At 41.1% G+C, this 15,158-nt stretch overlaps 2 protein-coding genes across 3 annotated transcripts in view; one reads left to right on the forward strand and one right to left on the reverse strand.

The window, feature by feature from the left end:
- riok3 (RIO kinase 3 (yeast)) overlaps window positions 1-12,603 on the forward strand; it is a 49,797-nt gene extending 37,194 nt beyond the window's left edge. For both annotated transcript variants that reach the window (XM_072257360.1, XM_072257357.1), the window contains exon 13: window positions 7,683-12,603. In XM_072257360.1, coding sequence (XP_072113461.1) covers window positions 7,683-7,775 — 93 coding nt within the window. In that variant the 3' untranslated portion in view covers window positions 7,776-12,603. The remainder of the gene's footprint in view (window positions 1-7,682) is intronic.
- LOC140197410 (uncharacterized) overlaps window positions 1-15,158 on the reverse strand; it is a 305,553-nt gene that overhangs the window by 59,938 nt on the left and 230,457 nt on the right. The gene's annotated exons all lie outside the window — the stretch shown is intronic.

Below are 15,158 nucleotides of genomic sequence, written 5' to 3' on the forward strand. Positions count from 1 at the left end.
ATGCCATTAGCTTTCTTCACTGCCTGCTGTACTTGCATGCTTGCTTTCAGTGACTGTCGATGTCCATGCTGAGATTCAAATTGTTGTGCTTATACCATTTACCAGCTGCTCTGTATGCTATCTCATTGTTGTTGTTGATGAGGCCAGTCACTGTTGCATCATCAGCGAACTTGATGATTTGGTTGGAACTAGATCTTCCTGTTAGTGAAACTTCCCTAAATCTTCTCCTTTTGGAATAATCAATTAAAGAACAGATATTTAGTAATGAAAATAGACGTCATTTTAAAAATTGGGAGAAAATCTTCCCTCTGGCACTTAGTGCTCCTGCCAACAGTTTTATCTGGATGCAAGAAGGAATTATGACTTGGGATATAAGGTCGACTATATCTGGAGTGATCCCAGATTTGAAGTGATCAAGGTTATTTAAAAAGGAACATACATCTATATGGGTGAAATATCAGAGCCGCAAACTCTTGTGCTCAAGCCCTCATTTTGGGGAAGTGGACAGGGTCATATGGGACAGGCAACTGTCCAATTCATAGTGCAAGTTCTTCTGGATTTTTTTGTTTTTAAATCTTGTGATGAGTGAACCTTGCATCAGCACTTGCATCTGAGTGTAAGTTTCTAATTTGAAGATTATCCCAGGGACTGGAATCCTGTGTACTGAGAAAGGATGAGATGTTAAAACTGATGCACATCAGGTTATGGGTGTTCAGGCTCCTGTACCACCTTCCTGATGTTAGTAATGAGAACGGGGCTTGTCCGGATAGTGAAGGTCCTTAGTGATGAATGCCACTATACTGAGGCACCGGTTTTTGAAGATACCCTCAATGATAGGGAGGACTGTGCCTGTAATGGAGCTGACTTGAGTCTATAATACTCGGCAGCCTCTAGTGCATTGGAGCCGCCATATCAAATAGTGATGCAACCAGCGAAAATGTTCTCCTCTGCACATCTGTAGAAATTTGCTAGTTTTTGGTGACATACCAAATCTCCTCATGAACTTGCTGCTTAGTCCTAATGAAGTAGAGACATTGGCATGCCATTTTTGTGATTGCATCAGTGTGTTGGGCCCAGGTTAGATCCTCAGATCTTGATAATCCAGAATCTTGAATCTGCTTGCCCTTTCCACTGCTGACTTCAGAATGAGGATTGGTGTTGTCTGGTCATCCATCTTCCCATTCCTGAACTCCACAATCAGTTCTTTGGTCTTGCTGTTGTTGAGTGCGAGGTTGATGTTGCAACACCATGCAGCCAGCTGATCTACAATACTGTGCAAAAGTCTTGGGCACATAGTTTGGGTTCCAGAGGTCTGTGAGTGTCAGGGAGCAGGAGTAAGTGCCATTGGTATTACAAAGGAAGAAGTGCTAGGCAAACTCAAAGGTCTCAAGGTGGCTAAGTCACTTGGGCCAGATGGACTACATCCCGGAGTCATGAGAGAGGTTGCTGAAGAGATAACGGTTGCATTGGTCATGATCTTTCAAGAATCACTTGATTGTGGCATGATCCCAGAGGACTGGAAGATTGCAAACGTCATTCCACCCTTTAAGAAGGGAAGAAGGCAAAAAACATAGAAACATAGAAAATAGGTGCAGGAGTAGGCTATTCGGCCCTTCAAGCCTCCACTGCCATTCAGTATGATCATGGCTGATCATCCAACTCAGAACCCTGTACCTGCCTTCTCTCCATACCTCCGATCCCTTTAGCCACAAGGGCCATATCTAACTCTTCTTAAATATACCCAATGAACTGGCCTCAACTGTTTCCTGTGGCAGAGAATTCCACAGATTCACCACTCTCTGTGTGAAGTTTTTCCTCATCTCGGTCCTAAAAGGCTTCCCCTTCATCCTTAAACTGTGACCCCTCGTTCTGGACTTCCCCAATATCCGGAACAATCTTCTCGCATCTAGCCTGTCCAATCCCTTTAGAATTTTATACGTTTCAATAAGATCCCCCCTCAATCTTCTAAATTCCAGCGAGTATAAGCCCAGTCGATTCAGTCTTTCATCATATGAAAGTCCTGCCATCCCAGGAATCAATCTGGTGAACCTTCTTTGTACTCCCTCTGTGGCAAGAATGTCTTTCCTCAGATTAGGGGACCAAAACCGCACACAATACTCCAGGTGTGGTCTCACCAAGGCCTTGTTCAACTGCAGTAGAACCTCCCTGCTCCTGTACTCGAATCCTCTTGCTATGAATGCCAGCATACCATTTGCCTTTTTCACCGCCTGCTGTACCTGCATGCCCACTTTCAATGACTGGTGTACAATGACACCCAGGTCTCGTTGCACCTCCCCTTTTCCTAATCGGCCACCATTCAGATAATGATCTCTTTTCCTGTTCTTGCCACCAAAGTGGATAACATCACATTTATCCACATTAAATTGCATCTGCCATGAATTTGCCCGCTCACCTAACCTATCCAAGTCACCCTGCATCCTCTTAGCATCCTCCTCACAGCTAACACTGCCACCCAGCTTCGTGTCATCTGCAAGCTTGGAGATGCTGTATTTAATTTCCTCGTCTAAGTCATTAATATATATTGTAAACAACTGGGGTCCCAGTACTGAGCCTTGCGGTACCCCACTAGTCACTGCCTGCCATTCTGAAAAGGTCCTGTTTATTCCCACTCTTTGCTTCCTGCCTGCCAACCAATTCTCTATTCACATCAATACCATACCCCCAATACCATGTGCTTTAAGTTTGCACACTAATCTCCTGTGTGGGACCTTGCCAAAAGCCTTTTGAAAATCCAAATATACCACATCCACTGGTTCTCCCCATCCACTCTACTAGTTACGTCCTCAAAAAATTCTGAGATTCGTCAGACATGATTTTCCTTTCACAAATCCATGCTGATTTTGTCCGATGATTTCACCGCTTTCCAAATGTGCTGTTATCACGTCTTTGATAACTGACGCTAGCATTTTCCCCACCACCGATGCCAGGCTAACCGCTCTATAATTCTCCAGTTTCTCTCTCACTCCTTTTTTAAAAGGAAAGGAAATTATAGGCCAGTTAGCCTAACCTCAGTGGTTGGGAAAGTGTTGGTCTATTATTAAGGATGAGGTTTCAAGGTACTTGGAGACTAATGATAAAATAAGTCAAAGTCAGCATGGTTTCTGTAAAAGGGAAATCTTGCCTGACAAATCTGTTAGTTCTTCGAGAAAGTAACGAGCAGGGTGGACAAAGGAGAGGAAATGGTGTCATTTACTTGGATTTTCAGAAGGAGTTTAATAAAGTGCCACCCATGAGGCTGTTTAACAAGATAAAACCCTGGGCAAAAAAAATGGCAGATGGATTACAGTGTTGGGAAATGTATGATAATGCATTTTGGTAAAAGGAACAATAGTGTGGACTATCATCTAAATGGTGAGAAGGTTCAAATATCAGAGGGATTTAGGAGTCCCAGAAGGTTAATTTACAGGTTGATCTGTGGTAAAGAAGGCAAATGCAGTGTTGGCATTTATTTCAAGGGGAATAGAATATAAAAGCAAGGAGATAATGCTGAGCTTTATAAGACATTAGTCAGCCTGCACTTGGAGTATTGTCAACAATTTTGGGCCCTATATCTTAGAAAGGATGTGTTGTCATTGGGGAGAACGCAGAGGAGGTTCACAAGGATTATTCTGGGAATGAGGGGGTTAATGTATGAGGAGTGTTTGGTAAGATTGGGCCTGTACTCACTGGAATTTAGAAGAATGCCCTATGGAATGTTGAAGGACTAGACAGGGTGAATGTGGAGATATTTCCTATGGTGGGGGTATGCAGAACTAGAGTGTACAGCCTCAAAGTTAAGAGGCGACCCTTTAGAACAGAGGTAAGGAGGATTTTTTTTTTCTATAGCCAGAGAGCAGTATGTCTGTGGAATTCTGTGTCTGCCACAGACTGTGGTGGAGGCCAAGTCCGTGGGTACATTTAAGGCAGAAGTTGGTAGTTTCCTGATCGGTCAGGGCATTAAAGGATATGGCAAGAAGGCAGGTGTATGGGGATGAGTGGGATCTGGTATCAGCCATGATGGAATGGCGGAGCAGACCCAATGGGCTGAATGGCCTAATTCTGCCCCTATGTCTTATGGTCTTATGGACCTTTGCACAGTATTGTAGAGATTTCATGATATATGTGAGTGATGATAAGCCTGATTCTGATATGGATCTCTATTTTGGACTGAGAGTGGGGAGGGGGCAGGAAGGGGAATCATGGTTGGGAAAAGTGGGAGAGAGTGGGAGGCACCAGAGGGATATTCTGTAATGATCAATAAACCAATTGTTTGAAATCAGATGGTATGTCAGGGCTGGGTGTGTCTGCACTTGCACAACCTCCCATCGCTCACATTCCTCTTCTGCCCCCTGTCCCACACTCCTCCCGCAGTGCACCACTTTTGCTATTCCCAACATCTGATCTGTTTGAGGGATCTGTGTAGTGGAGAAAGTGAGTTACTTCTATTCTCAATTCAAGCAGGCATATATTTGATCAATCTTTCACCTTGAGGAAGGAGGAGGCCTGTTTACCTCACTGCTGTGCTCCTTGCTCTCCTTGTCTGTACAAAGCACAACATATTTTCAAGTTCAAGTCTATTGTCATGAGAAATTGTCAGGATATACTTGCCTTGAAAATTAGTTTTTTTGCATCTGTACAATAGAGTACGTGGATATATTTAAAATGGGTTGATTGGTTCTTGATTATTAATGGCGTCAGAGTTTATAGGGAAAAAGCAGGATAATGGGGTTGAGAGGGTATTAACAGAGCAGATTCAGTGGGCCAAATGGTGGGCAGGCTCGCTGCTCCTTTGTCTTGGTCTTATGACAAACATAAATTGCAAACTTAAAGTAACAAATTATACATAATAAAATAAACATAATGACATTCGTGCAAGTTTGAGTAAAATGTAGTCCGAGTTAGAATTAGTCTTTCAGTTGTGTTCAAGAACCCCATGTTGAAGGTTGAGGTGTGAGTGTTCAGGCTCCTGTACCTCCTTCCTGATGTCAGCATTAAAAAAAAATGCATGACCTGGATGTTGGGGGTCCCTTACAGATGTTGCCTTTCTGAGATGTCACCTCTTGTAGATGTCCTCAGTAACGGGGAGAACTGTACCCAGGACAGAACTGGGTGAGTTCACCTCTCTTGTGTTCCTGTGCATTGGAGCTCCCAGTTTTAAACACCCAAAATGTAGTTACTACTACTTGACCAATCTAAGACAAGAAGTTTCCTGATCAGTTGCTTCTAACATCATCTTCCATCTCCTGGTCTGGTGGGTTTATACCTAAAGTATCTCTCTGTTCCCTTAAGGCCTTGGTTGCCGTGGTGATGTTACTCAACTGTAGGTCTGTTATTTCCAGTGACCACATTGATCACAGGTTTTTGATGTCTCCTATCTTGCGGTCTGCACACGATGTCTCACTTGGTTCATTTATGTACAAGCTACCTAAGGCTGATTTATACTTCTGCGTCAAATTGACGCCGTAGGTACGGTGCAGCCACGAACCCTACGCAGTGCCTACGCGGATCCCTACGCCGTAGCCTGATGCGCACCTCTCCCAAAATGTAACTACACGTCGTGGCAATGCAGACCCCAACAATTGCGATTGGTCCGCTTGGTAGCATCGCATTTCCTCCTACGCTGCAATAGCTTCCCATTGGGCGACTGAAGGGCAGGGAAGGAACTCTGGCTGCAATGCTTTCCATAAAGCTTTACAGACTTCTGAAATTATGGAGGACACATTTCACTTTTACGAAAAAAGATGCTCGCTTTAAACTTGTTTACCCCGAGAAAGACTACCATGACCATGAAGCCTTGCATGGGCAGATGTATGCACATGCATGGCGTGCGCGAATTGCAGAGCGACCAGGCACACCAACGTGCATAGGCCACTTGTGTAGGTTATGGCGTCCATTTGACGCAGAAGTATAAATCAGCCTTTACTGTGCAAATTAACCCATGGCCAAAGTGAAAACACAGCATGTTGGAAACTCATCAGATCTGGCCGCATCTGTGGAACGAGAAACTGTAAAGGAATGGGAAGTTCAGATTCAGGCTGTGGACTGAACACAGATGCTTCACAAAGGATCACCTATTGACATTTGGTTTCTCCAGTGTACAGAGTATCACACTGCTAACAATGAATGCAGTAGATTGGGTTGAGTGGACCATCTTCTCATTAATACTTTCAGAGAGGAGGTACAGGAGCCTGAAGACCCACACTCAGCAACTCAGGAATAGGTTCTTCCCTTCCGCCATCATATTTCTGAACGGTCAATTAACACTGCCTTATTAATCCTTTTGTTTGCACTATTTATTTATTTTGTAATTTATCATAATTTTATGGCATTGCACTGTACTGTGAAACAATCAATTCCATGACATAATTATGATTCTGATGTGCAAGTGAATTGCTGTTTGATCCCATCACCCCCACTCTCACCAATGGAAACAGCCTCCCCATCCACCCTGTCCAAAACCTCATCATTTTATACAGTATACTTCTACCAAAGTTGCCCTCTGCCTTCTCTAATGATAACATGCCAGCTCTCAAGTCGTCAAATTTATTTATATAGCATATTTAAAAACAACCCACGTTGACCAAAGTGCTGTACAGATCAGAGCAGAATAGCAAAAATTACAAATATGAGAAACACAGACATAACCAACAAGGCAAACAGCTTATAGGCACAAAAGAAACAACACAAGGGCCTAGCTCTGTCCCTTAACTGCCATTACTCCTTTCAGGAACCATTCTTGTACATCCTTCCTGGATCCCTTCGAATGTCTTCACCCCCTTCCTATAACATAGCAACTGGAATTGAACACAAAACTCCAACTGAGTCCAAACCAGTGTTGATAAAGGTTCAGTGTAACTTCCCTGCTTTTGTACTCTGTGATATATTAATAAAGTTCAGAGTGATGCACCCTTTGTGTACTCAGTCTCAGCCTACCCTGCTACATTCACTGATTTTTGTATCCATACCTCCCAGCTCATTTTCCTGCTCCCGTTTTTAAGATGCTCGTTGGCCACATCTGGGGTATTGGATTCAGTTCTGGTCGTCCCATTGTAGGAAGAATGCTGAGGCTTTAGAGAGGAGGTTCACCAGGATGCTGCCTGGATTAGAGGGAATGTATTATAAGGAGAGGTTAGACAAACTTGGGTGGTTTTCTCTGCAGTGGCAGAGGCTGAGGGGAGATCTGATAGAGTTTTTAAGATTGAGAAGCGTAGATTGAGTAGACAGCTGGTATCATTTTCCCAGGGTTGAAATATATAATACCAGGGGGAATACATTTAAGGTGAAAGGAAGCAAGTTCAAAGATGATGTAAGGGGCAAGATTTTTAGACAGGGTGGTGGATGTCTAGGATGTGCTCTCAGGGGTGGTGGTGGAGACAGATACTATAGAGGCATTTAAGAACCTCTTTGATAGGCACATGAATGTGCAGGGAATGGAGGGTTATGAACATTGCATACGCAGATGGGATTATTTGTAGTTTTCTTAATTAATTGTGCTCGACGATATGGACTCTAAGGCTTGTTTCATGTTCTGTGGTAATCTTTTAGTGCTTCAGTCACCTGGTAAGTGATCTTATTTTTGTCTAGATGTGGAAATTAGATATTTCTATTCAAGACAGCTGCAATAATTTTAGTTCATTGCCCCTACTTCAAAATGATGTTCTTGTGTTGTGATTTATCTGCAGATCGAGGTTTTGGAAAAATTAAATGAAGATCACGTCCAAAAGCATGGGAAATTTGCAGAGATCGAGTCTGATGAAAGCCCAGCAGATGATTAAAAGAGGAAAGCTTTTAAATATTTTACTTTGCTGGCTTTTTTTTGGTGAAAGCGAAAGGAAACTTGGCAAGCTGGGATTCAACTGAGCTAGCACTGCAATTGAATCTGGATTAAAATTTGAAACGAGCATCAGAAGATTTTTGTGGTTGATATTTATTATGACAGAAATCTGGTAAGCGTGGTAATGCTGAAAGCTGAACCTCCTTTATGTGCACTATTGATTCCTGGATAACAAATAAATGCTTCAAAATTTTAACAAAAAAATCTTAAACAAGTGAAACTTTAAATTATATTTTGTGTGATTGATATGCTTATACATCTGATTGTAACCGCACATGTGGCTTGCTGCCAGCAAGGCACTGAAATATTGTCAAAATAAAATCTGTGGTCATTTCCTGATTCCATGAGGAGCAGGTTCTGCCTTTGAACATTTAGCATGTTCATTGGCAGATTGGGTCCCAGTATAACTTTTCTAAAACTGAGGTACTCACAAAATGTAATTTAAAGCTAAATAGTTTAGTTTGCCTTTATTTGGTTTTGATATGTTGAGAAACTACTTACCATAAATCTGTTAATTAAAATGGATTACAAAGCAAATGGCAGGTTAGAGTGATTGTAAGTCAGCAGAGGTAATTTAAGAATACTTATTTGTTAATTGTTAAATGATCATTCACAAATCTAAAAGGTATTAAAAATGTTAGATATTGGGATCAAATAGACCACTACTTTTTATTTTCATGGATGTGGACTGATTTATAGAGTATGTTGATCATTTTCTGATACATTTCAGATTATCACAGGCTGTAGTTTCCTGATTAGCCAAGGTGCCCATGTGCCTTAAATCAGTTCATCATAATATTGAAGGATCAGAATGGACCAGTTCGGCCTTTAGGTTTGCGGTTGGAGACATTTCTAAGACTGTCTCTGAGTGGAATCGGTGAGCAGCCTTTCCCCTCAAGCTTTTTAAATGTGATGACAAATTGATAAAACTGATCAATTTGCAAGATTGACATTTCATAAAACACTTGACATCACCGATATAGAGACAGGAGGCAGATGGGGAACAGGAGGGTGGGGATACTACCAAAAACTGGGAGGTATCACTGGTAAAGAACTGGGCAGTTTGTGGCTGCTGTTCAACTATTCTTTTCTCTAAATCCATCCTTTTTGAATAATTTATCCACTTATAGTTTGAAAATTTGTGTTGAAACCTTTCCAATGCCTTCTTGGACAGTGCATACCAGTTTCTAAAGATGGACATGGATAATCACAGCAGATGTTAACTAGCAAGTTAACAGTTTCCTTGAGAATTCGGTGGTTACTAAAGGAACTGTACAGAACTTCATTTCCAGTTTTCTTAGCATTAATCATATTTGGGAGCTGTAGTGTCTGGCAAGTTAATTATTGATCAACATAACACCTATTTCAGTGCTGTAACTTTCTCAACTGGTCAGGCAGCATTGGTGGAAAGAGAAACAGTTAATATTGGGGGTTCCTTTATCAGACCTGAAATGTCTTTGACCTTAAGCATTCATGACGTCTTTACAATTCATCCATGCTGACCTGGTTGTTTTCTGAAGCTACTCCTTTTTGCCTGCATGTGCTAAGTGTCCTTCTAAACCTGTCCTATCCATGTACCTGTTTAAGTTTGTTACTGTATTCCCCTTTCCCATTTCCTCTGACAGCTTACTTATCACAGTCTGTGTGGAAAAACTTGTCATCTCAATCCTTGTTATAAATTGTTACCTTCTTGCCTTAAACTTGTGCCTTCTAGCTTTAGACTCTCCTACTCTGGGGCGGGGGGAGATAGTGACCACCTTATCTCAGCCCTTCATTATTTTATAAACTTTTAATTCATTTCATCAGTTCCTTTCTCCCCATGATTTCTTGCTTGTTTAAACAGATTAGAGCTACATCATATTAAATGAGCAAAAGCTTGGTTAATGAGGAAAGCCTCTTTAAATGTATACTCTGTTTTCTAGTAGGATTGTTCCTGATTTTGAAAACTTACATTGAGTCACATCTTGATCTTTCTAGTGTATGGTGTATAATATCCCTTATCCAATCTCTGCCTGTAACTGAAATCCTTCAACTCGTCTAATTAAATTGGTTTATTGTTGTTACATGTACCAGATATAGTGGAATAGCCTGTTTTACAGACCGTTCATACAGATCAATTCATAAATAGTACAAGGTAAAACAATAACAGTGCAGAATAAACTGATAGCAAAGAACTGGTCATTGTCTTCAGGAAAGGGACAGTGCACATGCTCGTATCTTAATCAACAGTTCTGTGGTTGAGAGCTTCAAATTCCAAAACATGAACATCATCATTATCCTGTGATGATCCAAGCACATAGACACAAAAGCCAAAAAAAGCACAGCAATACCACACCTTTCTTGGGGAGTTAAAGAAATTTGGCATTTCCCCATCAGCCCTTAGCAATTTTTATTGACACAGCACAGAAAGCATCCTATCTGGATGCATAAAGGCTTGCTATGGCAAATGCTCTGCACATGACTGCAAAAAACTGCAGAGTTGTGGGCACAGTTCAGCACATCTGAGTCAGATTTAATATCATGGGCATATGTTGTGAAATTTGTTAACTTAGTGGCAGCAGTACAATGCAATACATGATAATACAGAAAAAAAGTAAATCAATTACAGTAAGTATATACACTATGTGTATTAAATAGTTAAAAATAGAGCAAAAATAGAAATAATAAAAAAGTGAGTAAGTGTTCATGGGTTCAGTATTCATTTAGGAATTGGATGACAGATGGGAAGAAGCTGTTCTTGAGTCACTCGATGTGTGCCTTCGGGCTTCTGTACCTCCTTCCTGACAGTGGCAATGAGAAAAGGGCACATCCTGGGTGATGAGGGTCCTTAATAATGGATGCCACATTTCTGAGGCACTGCTCCTTGAAGATGTCTTGGATACTACAGAGACTAGTACCCATGACTGAGCTGACTAATTTTACAACTTTCTTTAGCTTCTTTCGATCCTGTGCAGTAGCCACCCCTCCCCTCACCTCTCCGACAGTGATGCAGCCTGTCAGAATGCTCTCCACAGTACATCTGCATAAGTTTGGGTGACAAACCAAATCTCCTCAAACTCCTACTGAAATATAACTGCTGCCTTGCCTCCTTTTAGCTGCATCGATATGCTGGGATCGGTTAGATCTTTGGAGGTCTTGACACTAGGAACTCGAGGTTCCATTTGCAGAGGGAGGGACAGAGGCACAGAAACCAGCCTCCCCTCCCTCGGCTCTGTTGATACTTCTCGCTAATTCAGTAAAGCAGCCAGCAGAAGCAAAGACCCTACCCACATTATATATTTTCCCTTCTCCCATCAGGTAGAAGATACAAAAGTCTGAAAGCACATATCCCCAGGCTCAAGGACAGCTTTATTAGCAGCTTCTCCTCTGTCATCAGATTTCTGAATGAACAAAGAGCCCATGTGCACAGTCTCCCTATATTTTGGGGTCTCTTTTTGTACTACTTGTTTAATTAATTTTTAAAATGTACTTCTTATAATTTACATAGAAAATAGGTGCAGGAGTAGGCCATTTGGCCCTTCGAGCCTGCACCGCCATTTATTATGATCATGGCAGATCATCCAACTCAGAACCCCGCCCCAGCCTTCCCTCCATACCCCCTGATCCCCGTAGCCACAAGGGCCATATCTAACTCCCTCTTAAATATAGCCAATGTACTGGCCTCAACTGCTTCCTGTGGCAGAGAATTCCACAGATTCACCACTCTCTGAGTGAAGAAGTTTTTCCTAATCTCGGTCCTAAAAGGCTTCCCCTTTATCCTCAAACTGTGACCCCTTGTTCTGGACTTCCCCAACATCGGGAACAATCTTCCTGCATCTAGCCTGTCCAATCCCTTTAGGATTTATAGTTTCTTTTATTATGTATTACACTATACTACTGCTGCAAAACAACAAATTTCACAATATATGCCAGTCATTATATCTCAGTACATGTGACAATATGGAAAAAAAATTCCCAAGGCTGACAACCAATGGAAGTTGAAACATGAATCACAATGTGATCGACAACAAGAAGTCTCTTTCTGTAATGTTTTCAGGAAATAAAAATTAACCAATGCAACTGAGATAACATTTCAGTTTCTCATTAGAATAATGCCAGAACTTGGTGTTTAATAATTCATCTGGGGAAAAAAATGCAACTATTAAGAGTTTTGTGCTTCAATCCCCTTGGAAGGAGATTGTTCCTCTTATGTATAGATGGCATTGTGATCATTTGAGTTGGGATTAGCATGCAGCAGAGTGTTCATGAGATACAGAAGTAACATTGCAAGCACTTGCTGCATGAAGTTAGTGTATACAAGTCTTGCTGAGATTACATCGGCTGTTCTGAGGCCTCATGTGAAATACTTCCTGAAGTTTGTCTCCTCAGCAAGAGAATACGGGCCATTTTCTGTAGATGTCTGGTGGAGAGCGTTTTGACTGTTTGCATCACCACCTGGTAAGGTGGCTTCAAGAGGTAGTATCCATCTCTAAGGACCTTCACCACCTAGGACATGCCCTCTTCTTGTTACTACCATCAAAGAGGAGGTAACAGGACCTTGACGACCTAAACTCAATGATTTGGGAACAGCTTCTTCCTCTCAGCCATCAGATTTGCGAATGGTCCATAAACACTAACTTGCTACTCCTTTCTTACACTACTTATTTATGTATTTAAATATTAATGATTGTAACTTAGTGTTTTTTTTTATGCCTTGCACTGTCCTGCTGTCACCAAACAACAAATTTCACAACATATCAGTGGTAATAAATCTGATTTAGATTCTGGGATATCTGCTTGTGATGCTGTTTCAAGTAAGTTTTTCATTGCACCTGTACACGTATATGCATATACAGTAACTTGACTTTGATAGCACAGGAACAAAGCTATCAGTACACAGACTGTATCCCTCTATTGCTCTATTCATGTGCCTAACAGCCTCTTAAACACCACAGCTCCTAGCATCACTGCTTGGTATCCACAACTTATGGGCTCACTTTTAAATGACGCTTTCAGTATATTTATTTATTATTTTATTGCACATATTCTCTTGCATATTTTTGGTTGGTTGTCAGTTTTTGTGTGTAGTTTTTCATTGATTCTAATTTCATTTTTCTGTTCTACTGTGTGTGCCTGCAAGGAAATAAAGCTTAAGGTAGTATATGGTGACACTTACATACTTTAATAAATTGCTTATAGCTAATATGCTCTAAACCAGGCAACAACTTCTCCTGCACCCTCTCCAAAGCACCACATCCTTCATGTAATGGGGGTGACCAGAATTACACACAATACTCCAAATGCAGCCTAACCAGCTATATGCAGCTGCAACAGGACTTCCTGACTCTTGTCAAAAACAAGAGAAAATCTGCAGATGCTGGAAATCTGAGCGACACACACAAAATGCTGGAGGAACTCAGCAGGCCAGGCAACATCTATGGAAAAAATGTACAGTCAATGTTTTGGACCGAGACTATACTTTTTTTTTCCATAGATGCTGCCTGGCTTGCTGAGTTCCTCCAGAATATTGTGTGTGTTTCCTGACTCTGTACTCAATGCCTCAAGCAATGAAGGCAAGCATGCCATACTTGGGGTTATTTACCTCCCCATGTACTTGCATAGCCACTTGAATTTACATTACTGCCATGGAAGAATTTGAACTGAGTTCTCATCAATGACCCCAAGCAGGGAAGTATGGGAGCAAATAGCCCCCAGGACAAATGTGGGGAAATGGGATTATTGGGGTGACTCTATGAACCAGAATGGGTTCAATGGGCTGAATATGGCCTAATATGTCACATTTCTGTGGTGTAGAGAACAATGAGATCCAAGTTTTTAATTAATCTGAAGTATTTTAGAAGATCAGATAAGGGAGTATTCTGAGAGAGAACCATCCATGTTGGGAATGGTTGATAATCAGTGATGTGATTAGATTGGCCAGAGAATGCACATTGAAAAAAGTGAGACAGGATTTTTGCGGCCTGCTTTAATCACTGATCTGCATTCACAGCCTCTGGAACAAAAGGTTGATCCTAATGCTAGGAATCATGGCACACTCCCCACCTCAAGGAGGCAACATTCATCATCAAAGATCCTCACCATCCAGGTCATGCCATCTTATTGCAGCTACCATTGGGCAGGAGGTACAAAACACTGAAGTCTCACATCACTAGGTTCAAGAACAGCCACTTCCCTTCAATCATTCAGTTATTGAATCAACCAGCGCAACCCTTATCACTACTGTTTAGCCACAAATGACCACTTTGATTGCTTTACATTAAAATTGATATTTTCATTTGTTCTAATTAAGTTCTTTCCTGCTAAAATTGTGTATAATTTATGTTTAATGTTTTACTTGTGATTGCTGCTTATATGATGCTCCATGTTGTGATGCTGCTGCAAGTAAGTTTTACATTGCACCTCTGTATTCATGTACTTGTGCAGATGGCAATAAATGCAGAACATGAACACGATATTCTGCAAATGCTGAAATTTTGTATGTTGCTCTGACAATAAGTGCAAATTTGACTTTGAGATGAGTGCCCTGGGGAGCCAGAGCAGCTTTGATACAAAAAATTAGACTTTATTGTTCCTTTTAACTCACTTTACCCTCTGCTGCCCTGTTTTAAAGTAAAGGTGTTTCTGTCCTGAGGCAGTCAGTTAGTACATTGCCACAGCAACTGCAGTTCATAAATGAAACAACTTCATTTGTGGATTTTCTTGTGTTTGTGACAACTTCTCATTTGTTAATTTTCAAATCCTTGGTTAGCAGACATGTTCCCCAAGATATTAAAGTCAAAAGAAAAAAGTTGGGGGTTTATCACAGGTCAGCCATGATCTCACTGATCAGCAGAATATCCTGTAAAACTAATCAGTACAGTATATCAACACTACGGCCACTTTGCTCTAAAAAGGATTTTTTGCTCCTAATAGTTTTCTTATAAACTTTGTCTATAATATATGTTTATGTTTTCTTGTGAATATTGTGTACAGTACCTTGCAAAGTCATAGGCTTTGAAAAATATGTAAAGCACCTTCCCCCTTCCTTCTCAGTCCTAAAGAAGGGTCTCGGCCTGAAATGTCGACTGCTTATTCATTTCCATAGATGCTGCCTGACCTGTTGAGGTCCTCCAGCATTTTGTGTGTGTTGCTTCTGTAAAGGAACGATGCTTTCAAAAGTAATGAAGTGAAAGGTTTCCAAATACAAAAAGAAACAATAAAGAGCAGTAAATAGTAAAAAACTAAATCAGATCAATATTTGGTTTGAACACCCTATGCCGTTAAAACTTTTGGGTTTAGTTTTGTAAGAAAATTGGCTGGTAGATTGTTCCAAGCATCTTGGAGA

This window comes from Mobula birostris, chromosome 1, assembly GCF_030028105.1.
Source record: "Mobula birostris isolate sMobBir1 chromosome 1, sMobBir1.hap1, whole genome shotgun sequence".
In the NCBI taxonomy this organism is placed as follows: Eukaryota; Metazoa; Chordata; class Chondrichthyes; order Myliobatiformes; family Myliobatidae; genus Mobula; species Mobula birostris.